General features: G+C 60.6%; 1 protein-coding gene across 2 annotated transcripts in view; it reads right to left on the bottom strand.

Moving 5' to 3' along the window:
* Window positions 1-19,525, bottom strand: part of PRKCD (protein kinase C delta) — a 28,376-nt gene extending 8,851 nt beyond the window's left edge. Inside the window, exons 1-7 of one of the 2 annotated variants that reach the window (XM_032322198.1) lie at window positions 19,280-19,525; window positions 15,897-16,010; window positions 4,099-4,232; window positions 2,805-3,004; window positions 1,290-1,350; window positions 956-1,118; window positions 837-868 (exon numbers count right to left, since the gene is read on the bottom strand). In XM_032322198.1, the coding sequence (XP_032178089.1) occupies window positions 837-868; window positions 956-1,118; window positions 1,290-1,350; window positions 2,805-3,004; window positions 4,099-4,213 (571 nt within the window). In that variant the 5' untranslated portion in view covers window positions 4,214-4,232; window positions 15,897-16,010; window positions 19,280-19,525. Of the gene's footprint in view, window positions 1-836; window positions 869-955; window positions 1,119-1,289; window positions 1,351-2,804; window positions 3,005-4,098; window positions 4,233-10,741; window positions 10,897-15,896; window positions 16,011-19,279 lie in introns of those variants that run through there. The other variant, XM_032322191.1, reaches the window with a different exon arrangement.
* Between the last annotated feature and the right edge of the window lie 1,446 nt (window positions 19,526-20,971).

The following is a 20,971-nucleotide window of genomic DNA, read 5'->3' as shown; positions in this document are numbered from 1 at the left end:
AACACACACACACCCAACACAAAGAGCCTGCGACACACATACTGATACGTAAGAACAGGGAACTCCCAGTACAGAATCATTATTGTGTCTATCGCCTAAAATGCAGCTTTATATATTTTACCCCATTTGATCTTTATAATGGTTCCTAGCCCTATTTTACTGAGGCACAGAGAGGTTAAGTCTTTCTGCCTAAGGCCCTCCGGGTAGGAAGTGGCAGAGCCGGGACTCGAACCCGAGCCATCTGGCTCCAGAGCCTGTGTCCGGAACCATCGCCATGTGTGTACGTGTGTACCTAGGCAAACACGTGTCCCCACAGAAGCACATGCGCAGCCAGGGGTGGACTGGAAAAGTTCGCCTCAGCTGTCTGGGGGAACAGAGCCGTGATGGGTGGCCCTGACTGATTCTGTGTAAATCCTGCACTGAGGCCTATTTGGGCTGCCAGGGCGATGCTCCCAAGCGTGAGTGGGCTGGGAAGAGACAAAGGGAACTGGCTTCTGTGAGCCACAGCAACAACCCCCCCACCCCTGGCCCCGCTGGGTGTGGCTCTCCTACCTACATTCTGAAGGGGAAATCTCAAGCATGCACACGGGCACATGGGGACCCCATCCAGGCACACAGTCCTCACAACGGGGACACGGGCTCCCCTGAGCACACACACACACAGGGACCCTGTCCGGGCTCTCAGTCTTCACATGGGGACACGGGCTCCCCTGAGCACACACACGGGCACACAGGGACCCTGTCCACGCACACAGTCCTCACAAGGGGACACAGGCTCCCCCAAGTATATACATAGGCGCCGGTGGGCATGCAAGCTGGGCCGAGAAGACACTTACGTCTGCATTTGTAGCCTTGCTTGTTGAGACCCCTGAAAGACAAATCCCCCAGCAAGGTCAGGGCTGGCTCTGGGCCCTCCCTGCCCCACCCCACCCCGGCAGTCACAGCCATCCCTTACCAGACGAAGTCTTTGCACACAGAACAGAAAGTGGGCTGCCCGAAGAAGGTGGCAATGAACTCGTGGTTCTTGATGTAGTGGATTTTGGCCTGTTTGATGGCTCCACGGCGGTTCATAGTTGGGAACTTGGCCTCGTCTTCACCACGCATGGACTGTTTGCAATCTGGGGACCGTGGAGTCGTGAAGTCCGTCCCAGCCCCGGGAAGGACAACATTCCTGGAGTCCCTCCCAGGGTGGCTCTGGGAAGACCGTTGATAGGGGCAACTTCCCTGAGCTTCAGCCCTAGCTCCAGCCTCTCAACCTACGTCCCCAGCCCAGGGCAGGAGGGTCTTACCTACATCTTCCAGGAAATACTGCACAGACATCAACACCTTGGCCTGGGGTTGTAGGTCCAGCTGCAGAAGTGAGGGTTGGCAGGGGGGTCAATGAGGGCGGGCTCCAGCCAAGCTGGACTCAGAACCCGCCCCCATGGTTGGTCCCCCAAGGCTAAGGGAGTCCTGGCAGCCTGGGCCGGACACCTGTCTGCCCAGTGTGGGCATGGCCCCGCCCTTGAGCCCCGCCCCCACACCCCAACCCAGGGGTATTATTACATTTGGGGAAGTGAAAGGATCCAGCTCACACCCAGGCCGGCCACAGGGCCCAGGAACAGAGTGGGAAGGGAAACTCCCCAGCCCCACCCTTGCTGCCCCCTTGACAAGGATCTTAGAATAGAGCCCCCCTCCCCCAGTCCCTGCACATGCAGACAGACAGACAGATGTGTGCTGACACCCCCACGCTGGTACTCTCCATGGCGGGGGCTCTGCATGCCCAGTCCCCCTACACAGTTCCGAAGGCAGGACCTTCACCTCTCCCAGGACCCATGCCTGCTCCCTGACACTGTCCCTCGGCAGAGTAGACAGAGAGCACAGCAAGGATCTCTGCCTGACCGGCCAAGGGCTGGTACAGCTCTGCATCAACTCCTCTCCTGGCCTGGTCCCTTCATGCCTCACGGGAGGCTGACCAGAGTCCCTGACGGTCTGGGGTTTTTTCCCATGGGGACATCTTAGCTGCAGGAGCCCAAAGGTGACCCCAGGGGGCAAGAGACACCCAGGCAGCACAGATATCCTGTGGCCACGAGGGATATGTGGCCAGGTGCACGTGTGGAGGCCGGGTTCCAGCGGGTGAGTGGTGGTCCTCGGCTTTCCCTTTCTCCCATGCCCTCACTGTTGAAGCCACATAACTGTGCTCCCTCAGGCCCGCCTGCACCCCGAACACCTGTGAAGGTTCCAACAGAACTTGGGATGACGGATGTTTCTGAGAGGGGGTCTGGACCTGGTGGTGGGGCTGGGACATCCCCGCACACACATTTTGAGATGTTTTACCATGTGCGTATCCTGCTTCTGTGAAACTAAAAGGGAAGAAGGAAGGTGTAGGGGTGGGGGTGACTCTCTTGAGCACCCACTATGTGCCCAGCACTACAGGAAGCCTTTGGCATCCAGTGGCTCATTTCCCTGAACAACTGACCCCGAGGTAGGGTCCTTAATGGATTTGGACACAGACTCAGAGGAGCTGGGACCCGGTGGATCGCAGAGCTGGAGCAGCTACAGAGCTGCTCAGGAGGCCAGACGGGGCCCGTGCACACGCGTGTGCACCACCACAGCCCACGTGCCCTCATCCACCCCATACACGCGCATGCACTCCTACAGCCGTGTTCCTTCACCCACACCCCACGCACGCATGGAGGCACCACTGTGCAGCCGCACGCCCCACCCCCACGCTGTGCACACGCGCGTGCACCCCCACAGCCCACGCGCCCTCACGCACACCCCCTGCACCCGTGTGTTCGCGGCTGCCGCCCCCACGCCCTCACCCAGAACTCGGCCTTGCCGTTGTTCTTCTTGCAGCGCTCAGCCAGCACCGACACGCCCACCGTCACCTCGGACATGGGCTCTTCGGCTGCCCGCATCAGCACGATCTGGATGACTCGGCCCTCGTAGATGTGGGCGTCAAATGTGGACTTCCACTCGGGGTACATGGTGGGCTTCTTCTGCACCAGCGTCTTCCCGCGCTCTGCAACACGGCCAGGCAAAGGTCTGGCTGGGCCCCTCTCTCCTGCCCTCCCCAGGTCCCCACAGCCTTCAACCCCCGAGGCCGCCTGGCTTCCCCATACCCCCGCCCCGAGAGCCCTCCTGAGGCTCTTCTCAGTCCTCAGCCTTCACTACCGTGCTATGTGCACCTCTCCAGCTTGTCATTCCTAACACTCCAGAACACCAAACTGCCAGCAGCTCCTCTAGGCTGCCCAGCTAGGTGCCCCCTCCAGGCTTCTGCTCCTGCTGCTCCCTCATCCTGTGACCCTCTTCCTTCAGCCCCGCTTAGCTGTCACCTCCCCTCATGCACTCTCTCAGTGAACACACTGCAGGCCCACAACACTGGAGGTGAGGAACACGGTGAAAGAGAAGACAAACCAGTGCCTGTCCCCCTAGAGCCCAGTCCAGGACAGAGACATGACGAGCCCACAAATCCCTCAAGTAAACGTTAAATCACAGCTGGGATGAGACCAAAGGAGGCAGGGCCAGGGTCTAGACCTGGTCTGGGTCATGGTCAGGTGTGTGGCCCAGCCTAAGATCAGGGAATGCTTCCTGGAGGAAGGGACAGCTCAGCTGAGACCTAAGGGGTAAGTCAGGGGTTTAGCGGGTGAGGACCAAAGCCAAAAGGAATGGTGTGAGATATCTGCCTCTTCCAGGAAGACCTCCCTGACCCCAGCCTGGGACAGGGCCTCTTCTGGGCTTCCCTATCACAGGACTCAGTGTCTCCTATACTTGACCACCGACCGTAAGCCCCACAAGGGCAGGGTCAAGTCAGCCCTGGAGCACAGCAGTGTCCTCAGGGCCCAGCGTAGAGTCTGACACAGATGGACATGAGGAAACTGTTGGGGGACACCCCCAACAGGGGAGAAGCCAGAAGCATGTCTCCCCCACCCCGCCCCCGCCACATCCATCCCCCTCCTGGGGATGGATCCATGTAGCCAGTGCTAGAGGCCCTATGGGCACTACGGTCCTGCATCCACAGCCAGGCTGGGCAGGGAGAGGAGCGTGAGGAAGTTCCAGGGGAACAAGGCCCAGGCCCTCTGGGGCCGCCCGCTGGGCCCCGATTCCCAGTCCTACCCGTGCTGAGCGCCTCCTTCATCTTCACGGCACAGAAGGGCTGGCTGGCATCATCGGCGGGCTGCAGGGAACCCAGCTCATAGGAGGTGAAGGCGATGCGCAGGAACGGTGCCATGCCGGGGCCTGCGGTGGGACTGCGGAGACGGAAGGGGTGAGGCTGGGCGGCAAGAGCCAGCCCCGGGAGGTGCTCAGGGGCTCCCGGGGGCTCTCACTGCATTCAGTTTGGCCTCCACAGTGTGCTGGCAAGGCACTAGTTCTAGCTGCCAGTGGGAAACCCGAGCGGTTTTCTGGAAGTCTAGATCTGTGGCATCCCCGGTAAGAGAGCTGGCTGGCACAGCCCCCTTTACTGAGTACCCACCAGTGCACTCCAGACCTCTGTACTCTACTCTCCAAAACCTACCTGGGCCCTGGAGGTGGGTGAGTCTGTGACCTCGAGCCATTTATTTGGGGGGGTCATTTAAGGCGTCCTTTAATACCCCATGGATCTGCACCTACCACGGGCCAGGCACCCAGCACATGCCAACAGAGACGGGCAGGACGGCACCCCTGCCACCCTGCAGCCCTTCTTGGTTCCAAAGTTTGCCCCTAACTACTCAAGCAGACCAACAGGGCCAAGAAGACCACCCCCACTTTTCAGAATGAGATACTGAAAGCCCAAAGCTGAGCCAGAAGCTGAAGCCGAGGTCCCACTCAGGAGGCAGCCAGTCCACTCAGGGAGCAGGGCAGTGAGAGGCCAGGCCACACCCCTCGCCTTCTGAACTGGGGCCCCTCAGGGCCAGGTGCGCTCCCCCACAGAGGTCGCCTGCACTTTCAGACTCTTTTTGGCCAAATATAAAACTATTTTAATGTTGAACCTACACTGACTTTGTGTTTCCGCCCACACAGGTCAGCCCTGCATCTCCCTCTTCCTAGCTGTTCCTCAGATCGAGGCTCACCAATGTAGGTGACCGTGCTGTCGTTCCTGGAGGACGGTCACACGCGCAAGCCCACAGGCGCACACGCGCCCTGGCTCTGAGCCGCACACACGAGGACGCTCCGGGAGTGAGGCTGAGCCAACACTCATGCACACACACACACGCATACGTGCTCACGCCTTCCTGAACACAAGCCAGCACGGCGGCGGCCTCACACACGCACCCCCAACCCCCCACACATACGTGTGCATGTGCAGCGGCCCCCCGGCCCCTGGGACGGGTCCCCCAGCTCCTCTGCAAGGCAGCCAGAGTAATGGCTGGCTCTGCTGTTCCCAGCCCAGATGAGCTCACGGGAAATACTGACCTCAGCCTGCAGCCCAGCCCAGGGGCCCTACTAGCCCTCTCCGGCCCGCAGCCAGAGGGGAGGGGTCTGCCCTCCGTGTCTCCTGCCCAGGCCTGGCTCCGCCTCAGAGGGAGCCGGTGTGGAAGCTGGAAGCTGGAAGCTCACATCTGAGGCCAGGTCCCAAAGCCTTCAGCCTTAAGACCAGCTGAGCCAACCACCACCACCTCTTGGTAGGTGAGGAGGAGGAGCCGGCCGTGGATGGCTGCGGGCTCCTCCCTGGGCTCAGGCACGTGTGAGTATGTGAGATGGGGAAGGTGTGTGTGGGTGGCATGTGGTGGGCCCTGAGCTAATGTGGAAGACAAAAGCAAGCTGCGTGGGCCTGGCTGACTACATGCAGGCGTCTGGGTGAATGTCCCAAGCTCTCAGGCCAAAATGGACACGGTGCCCCTCCTGCCACCCGGCTGGGCTTGGGGCTCCAAGCTGTGGAGCCGCCAGATGAGTTCTCCCTGGGGGATCCAGAATGATCAGCTGGGCCTGTGGACAACACCCACTTGCCCTAAGTCTGCTCCCACAATCCTAGGCCCTGACCCCAGCAGACATGGCTGGGTCTCGTGCTTCCCAGCACGATAACCTTGAGACCGAGGTGGGGCACTGATGGGCTCTCCGAATGTCTCAGAGAACGCAGGCTGAGGGGGCAGTCAGGCAGGGAAAAAGAAACAATGGTTGTGCCGCAGGGGACCTGGGTTCCTGAGAGAGAGGGGGTCTGGATAGCCCAGTGGCAAAATGACCTGGCCATTTTGGGCAAGGGGTCAAGCTGCCTCCCCACAGCCTCCCCCGGACCTAGATGGCCCCTGGGCTCCATGACCTCTCCCACTTCTAGGTCGCCTCGCAAGAACCAACCATGAGGACTGCCCCGGGGGTGCATGGAAGAGACGGATCAGAGAAGCCCCCGGAATGGGAGGCAGAGCCCAGCCCTGTAGGCTGCCAGTCAGACCTGCCCTCCAGCTCTCGATGATCAGAGCAGCTGCTGCTCAGTTAAAAGCCACTGGAAGGAAACCACGACCACAGCAAGCCCCAGCTCTTGCCCCAAACCTGTACAGCCAGGCTGCGAGGAGGGGAACCCATGGGTTCTGTGGGCTGCCCTGGGGCTACCTGGCAGTGACCCCAGGGTTAGCCCCGACTTTCTAGACAAAAACTAGAGTGTGAGCCCTCTGCCTAGCTGTACTGCCCAGACCCCAGGAGGGAGACAGTCGCCGTGAGCGGGCATCTTCTTCCATCACCATGTAATGCTGGGAGAGGTCTAGGGCCCTGCACACTGGGTGCCCCCTGCACAGCAGACCCAGCGCCCCCCATCTACCTCTCAGAGAGTCTCAGCTTGGTGGGGAAACAGAGAGTGAAGAAACAGCACAAAAGCAAGGTGTGCCGATTATTTATAGCCCCCATGCAAATAGGCCCAGGCCCACAGGCCCCAAAGGAAGGCCACTGACTCAGCGCCAGGCTGCCGCGCAGGGCTGTGGAGGTGGCAAGGGCAGACCTCCACAGACCTCCACGGGCGCCTGCTCCTTGGAGCCAGCTGGAGCCAGAGGGCTCCTGATCTCTACTGACCTCTTCTCCAACCCACAGCAAAAGCAGCCTTACGAAGCAGGGAGCACCGGACAGAGTCAGAAGATCTAGGGCTGAGTCTCAGCACCCCCACTTCAAAGAAGGACCCATCTGTCCCCGAGGCCAACACATGCCAGATTAACCTCATCATGGCATTAGCTCACTTCATCCCTGTGCTTGTCCTGGAAGGGGCAATTTTACTGATGAGTGAACAGGTGCAGAGAGGCTAAGTGACTTACCCAAGGTCACACAGCCAGGCAGTGGTACAAGGATTTGAATTCAGGCCTGCCTGATGTCCTTTCCAGTATGCCCAGCCAGGAAGGACGGATGAAGGGAGAGACAGAGAAACATGCCAGGAGCGACGCACACACACAGGACAGAGGAGCAAAGGAGAGGGTAAAGGAGCCGGCGTCCTGGGGCACACCCAGAGTTTGTCCGCCCGACACCTTGTCGGCTTAACCCTGAAGACCTCCTCCTCCTCTGTACGAGGGTCATACTGACCCCTGAAATCCTCCCTTCCCTCCTGTCCCAGCCCCTTAGGCCAGCCTCTGCTTATCAAAACCTGGGGAAGCCTTGGCTGTCCTGAATTCCAGTTCCAGGGCATGAGGGTCCACGGACTCTGCGCCTCCCACACCCCCCCACCCCCGCCCTAGACCAGCCACCCAGAAGGAAGGAAAGGTAATGCTGGGCCAGACCAGAGCAGGCAGGTAGCCTCCTCCAGGGCAATGGAAACCTGTTCCCAGCCAGCCAGGGCAGGCAGGACATGGCCAGAGCGGCCACGATGGCTGGAGCTCCCGGGGAGCAGAGGACAAGTGTGCATGCTGCATATCTCCACACACATATGCACGCAAGTGTGTTCCAGCAAAGGGGGGGAGGTGGGAGACATGGCCTGAGGGGTGTCATCTGGAACAAAAAAATGTATTTTCTAATTTTTCTACTGCAATCACGCGTAACTTGTTTGAAAATCGTTTTATTAATGGTGAGAAATAAAACCCAACGAGTTAAGAGATGGGTCTTTAGAAACGAACATACCCACCTCCTCTTCGTAGGTAGGGGGAAACCAAGGGCAACGTCCTGCAGTGAGAGTCCCCAGGCCCCCAGATGCAACCTGGTCCCCTCTACCCCAGCCCTTCCCTGGCCTTGGATTCTGCCTCACAGGTCACAGGGTAGGACAGAGGAGCAGAGGGGGCCCTGAGAAGAGAGACCTAGCCAGGCTCTTGGGGAGCGTGAGCAGATGTGGAGGGAGGCTCTCTCAGAACGTCCGCCAGGAAAACAAGAGGGGGCAGGCTGAGGTCAAGCAAAGCCAGCCCAGCCAGCAAAGCTGAGGCACCAGCTGGATCTGCTCTTCCAAGAACAGACCGCTGGGGGCAGAAGATGCGCCCCCCCCCCCCCCATGCAGCCCTTTCTCACTCATACCTGCCCAACCTTGGGGCCAGCCCCTGCCTGTGCATGAAGGCACCACCTGCTGCAGGTCAAGGCCGGCTGGAGATGGCAGCAAAGCGGGAGTCAGAGTCAGCCCGGGCTCTCCTAGGGATCAAACCCTGCCTTGGGGGGGAGTTCAAGGTGCAGCCCACGTGGGCCTTGACGGATGAATGAAGCAGGACACACAAGGCCCAGACAGTGGGAGGGAAGGACAGTGAGAGGCAGTGTGAGCAGCAGGAGGGACTGGCTGGCTCGGGCAGAGCTCCAACAGGGCAAAGGGGCCGGGCTTGACAGGGAGGCTGGCCTCCCCAGATGGCCTTCCCACACAGAAGCAAGTCAAGGAGGCCACAGGGGTTTCACAACCCAGGAAATGGGCTCAGCAAGAAGAACAGGAGGTGGGGGAGGGGAAGGGCTAGCAAGGCCCTTCTCATGCCCTTCCACCAGGGCCTGTGCCCCAGCCTCCTTATGCCCAGTCCTGTCCTGGGAGGAGGCCCTACTATGGTCTCAGGTCACAGTCCAGTCCCAGAGCAGGGGATGCTCCCAACACCTGCTCCTCCCCAGATCTAGCACCTTACCCCTTCACTGTGCTGCTTCTTGGCCCCTCCCTCACACCACACAGACCAACCAGGGCAGTGAATTCTTCTCCTTTTACCCAGCTGCTACCATTCCTGGTCCCTCCCCAACCCATGGAACCTCCTGGGCTCCCACTGCCCTTGGAGAAAGCCCAGACCTCAGTCTGGCTGTGTCCTGCTCTCCAGCTCAGACCTCGCCTCTGGTTACTCTGTGAACTCCCGTTTTGTTTTCTAGCCCCCTTGTTTTGCATATGCTATTCCCTCAGCCAGTATGTCCTCCCTAATTCCTATATATCCTTCCAGACAGCTCTGAAAGCCAACCCTGGGGAACTGTTGCCTCCTCCCTGAGAAAGCCGGCTGCTCCTCTACCCCATGTACCTCCCCCAGGCACCCTGTGCAGCTGTCTGGGAAGTTCATGCTGGGGACCTGGGTCGATTCTCTGGGCAAAGTCTCTGCCCCTGGCTCTGGCTTCTCAGCTCTGGCTACACAGCTGAATGTCCTGGGGACATTAAAAAATCCTACTCCTGGGCTGGGATCCAGTGGGAGTCACAGGTGAGACCTGGGCAGCATGAATGAAGCTTCTACAATAGCCAAAGGGGTGGCGACGCCCTGAGAGCCAACAAGGGACACGGGCCCTCTTCCCAGGAAAACATGGGCTGGTGGCGACAGAAGCCCGCACACGATGGGCTGGAGGGCCGTTAGTCACGAAGGCCCCACTGGCAGGCACCACAGTGATAAGACACACCAGGCCATGGAACTCACAGCTTGGTGGGGACAGTCACATAAATATGTATCAGAGGACGATATGACCACCGCTCAGGCAGTAAGTGCAAGGAACGGAGTGAGAGGCGCTGGGGTGTGATGGGGATCATGACGGGGTTCCCTCTGATGGACGTGCAGGGGTGCAGCTGGCTCACCAGGCCAGAGGGGCTGGAAGAGTCTGAGGGGCAAGACTTGGGACCCTACTCTCAGGGGCTCACTCGCTCCTGCCAGCACACGGCAGGCACGGGGATGAGGCTAGGCCCTCTCGGGGGCAAAGTCTACACCAGCCCCAGGCCTTGAGTCACTCAGCTAGTCCTAGGTTGGGAAAGGCCTGGGCTCGGTGGGAGGGAGGGCTCCAGGTACCCCCAAGGGAGGAACAAAGGCCCCATCAAGACTGAGGACAAGGGGGCCTCTGTGAGGAGCTGGGCTGGGGGGGGACACTAGGGCCTCTCCCAGAATAACCACACATGTGTGCACACATGGGCACACCCACCAACCCAAACACACAGTCACGCATGGGGAACCCCGCTTGCAGTTAGACACACGTGACCACAGGCACATACGCACACTCCTATGATGACTCAGTGACACACACTAAGAAACCACCCCCCTTCCCCTGCTCTCACATGTTGACAGACATCCAGGCCCACGCGGGGGCCACACAGGACACTGACGCCCTCACGCATTCCCCAGCACAGAGAGATCCGGCCGCACACGGCACGCCAAGAGCGTAAGGTAAACACGGACAGAGATGCTCCAGGCCGACACAGGCATAAACACAGAAGCCTGGAAGGACTACACATGTCCCGACGAGGCGCTGGCACCAGGGAAGTCCAAACGGAGCTTTTCTGAGGTAAAAAAGCTGGGGTAATGGCAAAGGAGAGAAGGGCAGCCGGGTGCTGGGCAGGCCCTGGCCTCCCCACTGAGGGAGGCAGAGAGAGTTCCTCCTGGCCCAGAGCAAAGTCCAAAGTGCAAGAGGGAAGGAGTGGACCAGTCAGGCACGGAGCCGGGCAGGCCTCTCCACCCACCTGTCTGAGGGGACCGCAGAGGCCGAGGACAAGGCTAGGGGGTCACAGGTGGCAGTCACGGGCCTGGCGTGCAGGAGGAGGGGAGGGCGTACACCTGTTGCGGGCAGGACAGCCATACCAGGCGCCCGACACGTGACCACCATTGAGCTCCAGACTCACTGGGCAGAACCTGACAAAGAGAGACGGAGCAATTCATCCAAAACCACAAAGCTGATGGGGCAGCCCCAGGGGGAGGCCGAGAGGGACCCTCCAGTTCTAAACCTGGAACGGGCCACCTGGCCTCCTGTGGGGTGAGGGCATGGGTGTGTCTCGGGCAGGGGAAGGGCTCCGCCAGCCTCCACAGGGGGGGCCCACGTCCACTCCTCCACCCTGTCCCTCTGTACCCATGGCTCTCCCCTTTGTTGACATCGAAGAGGTGAGATCCCCCCAAAGGCTTTTGCCGTCCATCCCTACAAGGTGAGCAGGGCCCCTATCGCACCTCCCCACTCTGGGGACCGGGAGGAGCTGGGAGCGAGGCAGGGCCATGCTGTCCCATCCCGCGGCAGACAGTGAACATGGGAACTCAGCAGTGGGGGCCTGGGTGTGGGCTGGACAGGTCTAGTTCAGACCCGATAGGCCCTCAGGGCCCCGTGAGCTTGGCCAAAGCGCGCTGACCTCCTCCCAAAAGGGAATGATCTTGCCCTGCCTTAGAGGCTGTCCTGAGTGCAAGAGCATCATCCTCACCACCACGGCCATCCCAGCCCCACACCGGGCCCTCTCTCCACCCGCCCCACTGCCCATTTCCATCTTCCTGTCGCCACAGGTACACCCTAAACTTCTCGGATCAGTGGGCAAAGGGGCTCCTCGAGCCTCCAACCCCTATAGTGCCCAGCTCTGAGCTGCTGCCCTGGAAAGAAACCCGACAGGGCAAAGGCAGCTTGAAACCCCCAGCTGACCCTGGGTTAGCGGCTGTCTCCCTCAGGGCTTCAGTCTCCCCGTCTTAACAATGGAGACTGAGAAGCTTTCTCCAGCCCTGGTCCTGGAAGCCCCTGCAATCCTCCTCTCTCCCCCCACCCCTGCCCTGGCCCCGCTCCTCGCCCCTGCAGCCCACAGCAAGCAGACATCTGGCCTTGCCGCTCCACTGTGCCTGTTGACCCAACAAGCCGGTGACATGATCCAAAGCTTCCGGGGCTGTTGTGAAAACAGTGGCTCAGCCACCACAAGCCTGCCCTCCTGGACACCTTGGCAGGGACCTTCGAGGGACAGCCATCCAGCCCTGTACCCAGGGCCTCTAGAATTTCCCCACCAAAGACCATCTGAACCCCATCCTCCCCTGCCCAGGCTCGCCTGCTACCTCTTGACTCTCAGGTCTCCACTTTCAGCCCAGGCCCCCCAACTGCAGGCCTGCCTGTGGGCCCACCTGATGCCCCAACCTCACCGGGATCTATGGGTCCTCAAATACATGTGAAGCCGGCCTCCTGGCGTTCCGCAAGCAAGTGCCCCCTCCTCTCCTAGCAGGGTGGGAGGTGGGGGAAGGGCGGAAGCCTTCTTCCCCACACCGCATGGCTCTCAGTTCTGTCCTGCACTCTACCCTGAAGTCGTCTCCTCTCCACCACTGTCCCCATCCTGGCACCAACACCTTCCCCAGGCTCTGCACCTGCCTGCTTTCCATCCTCTGCTCTGGCCCCACAGCCCCTCTCCCCCATAAAGCAGATCTCAGCACTCCCTTTCCAATAAGCCCAGACGCCTCTCCTGGGCCTGACCCACCCAAGCTGCTTCCATTACCTCCCTGACCTCCTCCTCAGCCACTGCCCTCCCCTCATTCCTCTGCCCCAGCCGCAGTGACCCCTTTCAGTTCCCTGAGCAGCCGGGTTCCTTCCTGCTTAGGAGCCTCTGCACTTGCTGTTCTGTCTTCCTGCCCCCTCCCCTGAAACACAGGCTTCTTCCTTATCCGTTAGGTCTCTGATGGCAACTCCCTGCTCTGCCCATTGCACAGATGAGGCCGCGGAGGCTCAAAGCAGTCCAGCTGCTGGCTCAAGAGTACCCAGCTAGTAAATACCAAGTGAGAACTCGACCCCAGGTCCTGTCTGATGCCCACAGAGGTCTTGCTCCTAAACCTCCAGCATGCCCTGGCTCACAGTCCTGGCCCAGGCTCCTGCCCAGCTCCCTCCCTCCCTCTCGGGGCCCTTGCCTACCATACCACCATCATTACCACACCCACACTCTAGCAAAAGGCTCCCCCTCCCTGCACTGACCCTCTGCAGGTCCTTACGCTAGGCAGGTCCCCACCACCAGCTGCCAAGTGTCAAGGATGTAGATAGGGATACGTGTGCAGGAGGCGGGGGATTTCTAGCCCCAGGCCCCGGATATCCACCCCCTTCCCAGTTCACAGGCAGACTCTGAAGGGTAGGCAGGCCCGCAGGAGAGCTCACCGTCCGCCCCTCATCACCAGCCTCAGCTTCTCCAAGAGTCCCGTGGGGGACCATAGAGGGGGAGGGGGAGGCCTGAGGGGGCAGCAGGCAGCTGCCTTTCTCTTCCCGCATCCACTTGTCATGAGAGCTATTTTTCTCCCTTTGAAGGCAGTGAGGGGGCTGGGCTGTTGAGTGGGCGCAGCTGCTCCACCCGGGCTCCCACCCTGCAGGCCTGCCAGTGGGAGGCGGACGCGAGGGGGAGCGAGAGAGCCTGAGCCCTGGCTGCTTGGCCGGGCTGTGTGGCCACCAGGCCCTGTGATGCTGGGCGGGGGTCCAGGACTTCAGACAATACTAACCCCATCACCAAGACCACTTGCTGTTTTCTGGGGTAGTTACCACAAACCGAGGGCTAAGTGCTTTACGTAACTACAGATTCCAATCTTTAAACACTAATAAAGTGCCAGGCACGACGCTCACCGCTTTGCATACATTATCTGTAGTTTTCGGCACCAGCCCATGAAGATGGATGCCATCATTGTCTCATTGTCAGAGAAAAAAAATGAGGCACCAGGAACCAAAGCCACTTGCCCAGGTTCTTTCATACAGCTCCTCGGAGCTGCCTAATCCCAGAGAGGCAACTCAGCGGCTGCCAATTCACACAAGGCCGCCGTGCCTGCCAGTTAGGCTTTGAGCCTCAGGGTACAGCTCAGAGGGAAGGAGGAACTGGGGTTTTGGGGGCTGCAGGGGACTTCATGGCCTCACCCCACGACCCCTCTCCTTGGGCCTCTGTCAAGGCCCAATCAGCCCTGGCGTGGGAAGCCTGGTCAGTCAGCCTAACCCACGGGCCAGGCGCTGCTCCCCTCACAGGCAAGGCCAGGGCGGGGCAGGCCACAGACAGCGGGCTGGTCAGTCCCACTCTGAAACCACTTCCTGGGCAGCCCAGGGGAAGTGAGTCTCCGGAAACACCTCGGATGGACAGGCCTCTCCCTGGGCCCAGGCTTTGGCAAGTGCACACACCGCCCTGGGAGAAGCAGCCTGCTTGCCTCCCAGTCGCCAGAGCCCAGCAACCCCTCTTCCACCAGGCATGGACGCTATGGGGGACAGAGGGGCTGACCGGAACCCCATCCACCTGCGAGCACCTTGGCCCCATGACCACAAGCAGCCCACTTCCTCCTCTGTGGCAGCGGCCACAAGCAGTGCTGGCACAGCTCATGTGGTCCCTCGCCCTCATCCCCAGCTCCTCTGTACCGAGTCCCGGTCAGCCTGGGGTCCGGTCCAGGTGAGCAGGCTGGCGGGTGACCGCCGGGGCAGAACACACTGCCCAGTGTTGCTGGACCGCCTGGAGCACCTGTGGTCACAGCCACACCTCAAACCTCACCCTCCGTGCCGGTCGCAGGCGGGGGTGATGACCCTGACCGAGGACTCCCCCTTCCTGACCCAGAATGGGCAGTGTGGTGTGTGTGAGCAGGCTTCTGTGTGCAAGGATGACTGGGCGAGCATCTGCATGCGTGCCTGAGCGTGCCTGTGGGAGAGTGCGTGTGAAAAGCCGTGGACCTGTGCGTGCATGTGTGGTGTGTGTGTGGGCACTCGAGGCTTTGTAGGCACGGGCGCTGAGGGCAGCTCCGTTTCTATGTCCTTGTGTGAGCACTCCGAGGTCTGCGCCAGCTGGGTACGTGATGTTTGAGCTTTGAAAGTGGGCTGACTGCAAGACGAACTGGGTGAACTTCTTAGGGAATGAGGCTCAGTGCTGGGAGAGGGTGACCCCCTGACCTCAGGGAGCGGAGGCCCCCAGCCAGCCAAGAACAGGTTACCTCCTGCCCTCTGGGTTTGGTGGTTAAGTTGAATAAACAGCAGACCCAGGGATGACCCTGGCCTTGTTCAGTCTCCACTCCCATCCCAGGAGCCAAGACCCTGACCTCCTCCTTCCCCTGCCTCCCAGACTTAAGCTCTGAGAGCCCAGCCCCCACTGGTCCATTCACCACCCCCTCCCCAAACCTATAGGTGCCCAACAGACAGTGGGAAGGGGAGTGGGGGCTGATCAGGGAGGCCTCCTGGAAGAAAGACCACCTTGGCCGCCCCCTCCCCAGTGTCACTCCCTAGGTTCCAGGTGCCGTCAGCAATGCCACCACACCCACAGAATCTTGTCCACTGGACTTTGGACACTCAGTGGGTAACTCGCGGGACTGTTTTCACTGCAATACGGGCTAAAGGAGGCAAGTCTGGTCCCAAAGAAAGGAATCTCTAGTTTTACAAGGGGCCTGAGAGAGGGCAGCCTTCCCTAGCCTTCCCTAACTCACCCAGAATCTGGGGGCTGGGGAGGAGGATTTTTGAGGCTCGCCTCTGCCCCAGAGAGCCTGGAGAAATGAAGGAACTGGGGTGTGGAAGAGAATGCAGGAGACCTCTTTCCATTCTCAGCGTGATATCCAACCCAATGTGACAATGATGAAGACAGCCTGAGGCCACACCAAGAGACCACAGAAAAGCTGATACACCCACCTCCAAGCCGTGGGACACACACCAGCTTCTTTCTAACTGACCAGCAAAGCGGCCCCACTCTTCACCCCAAAGTGCTGGCAGGCTCAGGCCTCAGAGTTCCAGGCAAACTGCTGCCCTCTCCGGGCACCCAGGCCCCATACCCAGCCTGAAGGCTTTGTGGGACCCTCCCCACACCCCACCGAGCCCCCACCACAGCAGAAGGGGAAGAGCCCAAAGAGGAGGGCCACCCCATGCACACTGTCCCCATGTCCAGGAGGATGCAGTCTTACCTGGGGCTCCTGGCTCCCCCTTGCCCTCAGTGCTGGTTCCTGCTGCAGCCACCAACACACAGCCACCACCAGAGGTAGGCCCACCGCCCTCACCTCGGCAGGGTCCAGGCAGACCTGCAGGAACAAGAGGAAGCAGCTGAGCTGGGAGGCACCACCACACAGGCTCTCCCCCTCAGTCGGCCCCGTCTGGCTTGGAGACCTCCGCCTCTTTGGACTCGGCTTTCTCTCCTGTGAAACGGGGTGTTGGGCTCAACTTTTCCAAGACACCAGCTATGTGTCCTCTCCATGCTAGGGGTTGGATCACTGTGTGTCAGCCCTCGGAGCATCTCCAGACTACAGGCGTAGCAAGAAAGCGTTTCCTAATCTTCCTGTCTGCAAGAGGTCGCCCTGTGACTTAGGAGACCGCACGGTAGGGCCAGCCACTGCTCTGTGGTCCGGGGCAATCTCTCTGAGCTTCTGCCTGTCTTATCTTTAAAATGAGGAGACTACATCTCCCCAGGGAAGTTCTAAGGCCCTAGTGACATGGCCTGACGTCTCCTGTGCTGGGCTCACATTGGGTGTACCAAATGAACAGGGGCACTTTCTTATCCTTGTTTTGCACCTTCTAGTCCAGGTGATTCTATTAATTTTGGGCCCATTATGCAGCTGGAAAAAACTGAGGCCCAGAGAGATCCTAGAAGGAAGGAATGGCAAAGGCAGCGAGGTATCCCGGGTCTCCTGGCAGAAAGACTTGAGCACTTTTCCTGCAAGCCCGACCACCCAAGACTCCCCCCTCCCACCAGAGGGCGGCTCCTCCTTCAGCTGAAGACCCCCATCACCACTCCCTGCAGAATGACGCACCTTCAGGCCTAGCTGTACTTTATGCCTAATTTTAATTTAAACTTCAATTAGCTGCGGCAGCTAAACGGTGTCAGCACCCTGCAGTCAAGCTCCAAATCACGCCCCCCCCAGCCCTATTCCTCCATCAGTGCTGCTGAAACTGGGCAGGCGTCAATTGGGCTGAACAGGGTTCATGAGGTCTCTGCCAGCCATCTGCCCTTCTGCAAGCAGTGCGGTCAAGGGCACGGGACGGGCAACAGACACATCACAGACAGGAAACTGGGTTGGGGACTATTGGGGCTTTTATTAGCCCAGGGGACCATACAGTTGGGGGCGGGGTCAGTGGTCACCAAGTAAGACTTAGCATGTGCTAAGCTCTGCCTGTGAGCCAAGCCTGTGCCAGAGGCCCAGTGACCTAAGACCTTGAGTCCTCACAGCAACTTTTTCTGTTCTGCAGGTAAGGGGACTCCCGCAGCCTTAGAGAAGGTTAGCTCCCGTCCCTTGCCCATAAGAGGCACAGTGAATACTGGGGCCCACATCTTTCCTGGGTCCAGAGACTGGGGTCTGGGTCACAACAATGCAAACGCGAAGACTTGCCCTCCGGTCCCCCTCAACCGGGGGGAGCAGAGGAAGGTGAGAGACAGAGGCTTTCCCCAGCCTCCCCAGGAGCCGGGGCTGGGCTTGAGGTGCAGCATGCACACCTCATGGCCTCCCCCCTGCTCTCACACACACTGGGGCTCTCACCTTCCCTCCAGCGCTGTCAACCGGGGTACCACTCTCTCAGTTCCCACAATCACTGGGACTCCCTAACTCCCAGACTGGCAGTTTGATACTGTCAGACTGTGAGTCCCCACCAGTCACACACTCGCCCCACACACTCCCAACCACAGCTCAGAACACACCAGATCTCTTATACCATTCTACAGCCAGGTACAACTGTCCAAACCAGACAGTGTGCGTGCAAGGGACACACACACACATACACAGAGAGCTGCCCTCTACTGGCCTGTCCACCACACCCCAGCTCCGTCCACAGCAGGAACGAGGAAACTCAAAGGACCCGTCCCCTCCTTCAGTGACCAGGTCAGCCTGGTCACAGCAGCTCTGTGGCAGCAGGAAAGGAAGACAAGGGAGTGTACATACACACCCACACTCATACAGACACACTCATAAGTGTGAGGGGCTGACACTCCAACACCACTGGCTCCCCAAATTAACAGCTCAAAGTATATGGCCAGTGGGTCACCACGGCACAAACCAGTGTGCAACACAGGACCCTCCAGACACACAAGGGACACACAGGCATACAAGGACACACACACACACACACATACCAACACACAGGAGTCTGGTGCCAGCACACCAGGACATAGTACGCACAGAGTTGCAAAGGGCACACAGAGCCCCGAAACACCCAGACATACACACACACACACACACAAGCAAGTCACTCCATGTGGAAAAGGACCACAGACACAGTGACAAAGAACACAGAGGGAGAGACAAACACATCATATACCTACATGCCCAGATACAGGCGACTCAGCACAAGGAGTCAAGTCCAACCATAGAGGGTAGGGGCCAGAGAAGAGGATGCCCCCCCCCACCCCACCAGATCCTTCTAGCTGGGCGGAAGTGGAGGGGCTCAGTGGGGTTCTTCCCTCCCAGGCAAGGACAAATGGGAGAGTCGGAGAAGTGGGACAGTTCTGACGGTGCCCACCTCCTGCCTTTCCACCCCGGCTCTCCTCCACCCCGTCCCCTCACCTGGCCAGGCCCCCACTCGGGGGTGGCGTCTGGATTGTGGAGGGGCCCGGATCGACGGGACCGGGAAGGAGCCACCAGGGGAGGGGACTCAGAGGGGCGTAAGGGCGGGGCGGTAAGAGGGGGGGAATGGTGGAGCCTGGAGCCACGCCCAGCCCGGAGACAGATGGAGAAAGGCAAAGAGAGACACCCAGACTGGAAGAAGAGGGAGAGCAAGGAGGAGGCGCCGCGCGGGCTGGGCCCGGCAGGGACTCAGACGCGGGCGGCGAGGCCAGGCGGGCGGCCTGTAGCCTCTCCTCCGCAGTAGAAAAGGAGGGGCGGCGGGACCGGCAGGGGCGACGAGCGTGGGCCGGGGGCGCGGCTCCGGGAGCACAGGATCCAGGGGGCGGCGGGAGGTGCGGTGGGGGTGGGGCACGCGGAGGGCTACGGATTGACCCATCCTAACTAGAAAGACGCGGACGCGGGAACGTAGAGGGGGTGGGGACAGATGGACCCACCGAGGGCCCCGGGGATCCGCGAGGGACGGGCGAACGCTCCGCGGGTCTAGGACACACAAGCGGGTGACGGGGCCGGGAGCAGACCGACGAGAGGGCTTCGACCCCCACCGCTGCACGGAGGGAGGGACAGACCGACGGACGGGGAACCGAGGCACCGGTCGGTCTCGGGGCGCGACGGGACTTTCGCCGGCCGCGGCTCAGTTTCTCAGTTTCGGAAACGGGAACCGGATCGGGGAGGGGGGAAGGGAGGGGCGGCGCGCCCCAGGGGTAGCCGGGATCCCACGTCGGGGCCCGGCCCTCACTCACCTCCCGCGCACCGCCAGGCGCCAGGGGTCGCGGCGGCTGAGGTCCAGCTCCCCGCGCCGTTCTCGGGCGCGCGCGGGGACGGGGATCGGTGCGGGCCCGACCCGGACGGGCCGGTAGGCCGGAGAGTCCCGTCCGGACCTCAGCACGGCGGGCGGATGCCGGGGGTCGCTCCAGGGATCCCAGGGCCGCCGCCTCCCTCTCGCGCGCCGCTGCACACGGAAGTGCAAGGGGGCCGGGCGGCGCGACCTCACCCAGGTGCCGGCCCCGGCCCCGCCCCCGCTCAGGGCCCGCCTCCTCCAGGGCCAGCCCCCCCACGGCCCCGCCCCCGCCGCCGCGAGGAGGGGGTCCCGGCCTCCGCCTCCGGGTGCGGGGCGCTCTCTGCGCTCCGCAGCACGCCTCGGCCCCTGTCCGCCCTCAGCCCCTCAGAAGGCGCCCCACTTTACGGAGGAGGACGCTGAGGCCCGCGGGAGGGGGGCGCTCTCCCCACCTCTCGCACACCGAAGCGGGGAGGCGCCGGCGGGGCTTCCCCAGCTCCCAGCGCCCACGCCCGGGACTCCCCACCGGCCAGCTGGCCCGCCGCGCCCGGCCTCGCTCTCTCTCTCTTCCTGTTGGCTGGAGTGTGGACGCCGCCGGGCCCAGTGCCCGCCGCCAGGCCGGCTGGTCCCGGCCCTGCCCTGGAGACGAGCTGGGAAGACTCCAGCGGGGGAGGCTCTCGCCGGTCTGTCGCTGCTGGTCCAGCGATTCTAAGAGCAGCCCCTACCTTGATCCTCCAGTCTTTTGCTCTCCTGCCCCCACTTTCCATAACCCCCCACCGCCCCCAGTAGGAGCCCAAGGCTCCTTTCTGTACTGGAAACTCAGTGGCCAGGCATAACTCAGTCATTCATTCACTCATTCATTTCTTCACTGGTTACCCTCTGGGCCTAAAGTCCGGGGATGGAGAGGGACCCAAGGATCCCATTAGCTTGCCCCAAAAGCTCAAAAAGGGAAAAGCTGATGGCTCCATACTCCAAAGAAATTTCATATTTCCAGAGGCAAAGAAGAGGGTTCCAGGTCCCAGGCCTTCTGGGAGAACACCTAGAAGGAATGGAGAGACAGCTCTTCCCAGCCGAAGCCTAATGGTTGGAAATGGGGGGCAATTCCTGAGGAGGACCAAGTTGATCAAGGGACTCATGGCAGAGACAGGTCATGGCTAGGACTTTGGTCTCAAGGAATACGTTGGTGGCAGCTCTTCCAATGGAGTGGGCTCCTGGGAGAATGGATGGGGACAGGGGAGCTACCACCTGTGCCGGTGGGAGGACCCTGGGTTGTGGAAGATGGGTGGGGAGAACAGGCCAGAGCAGGTGGGTCACTGGACGGGTGGGTGGATTGGGAGGGGGAAGAGTCTAGTGAGACCTCCAGGGATGGAGAGCCCTGGCAGAGATGCGGATCCCAAAACTCTATTTTAAGGGGGGGGGGAGGTGGGCTGGACTGGAAAGAGCAAAATTATAATGATTCTTTGCACCACAGAGAAAAAAAGGGTCCTGGTACCCTATACCTGGGAAGGGGGACCTGTTTTGAAAACACGTATGTCCGGTTTCCTTGTCCTGATGTCCCAAGAGGGTAGGCTCTTTCCACCAAACTGGACTCCTCTGGCCACATGGAATATCATCTGGGAAACAAGCCTTATGCCTTACCCTTCACACATGCTGTGTC

The sequence above is a fragment of the Mustela erminea genome, chromosome 1, assembly GCF_009829155.1.
Source record: "Mustela erminea isolate mMusErm1 chromosome 1, mMusErm1.Pri, whole genome shotgun sequence".
NCBI lineage: Eukaryota > Metazoa > Chordata > Mammalia > Carnivora > Mustelidae > Mustela > Mustela erminea.
This window is presented reverse-complemented; position numbering and strand designations above follow the sequence as displayed.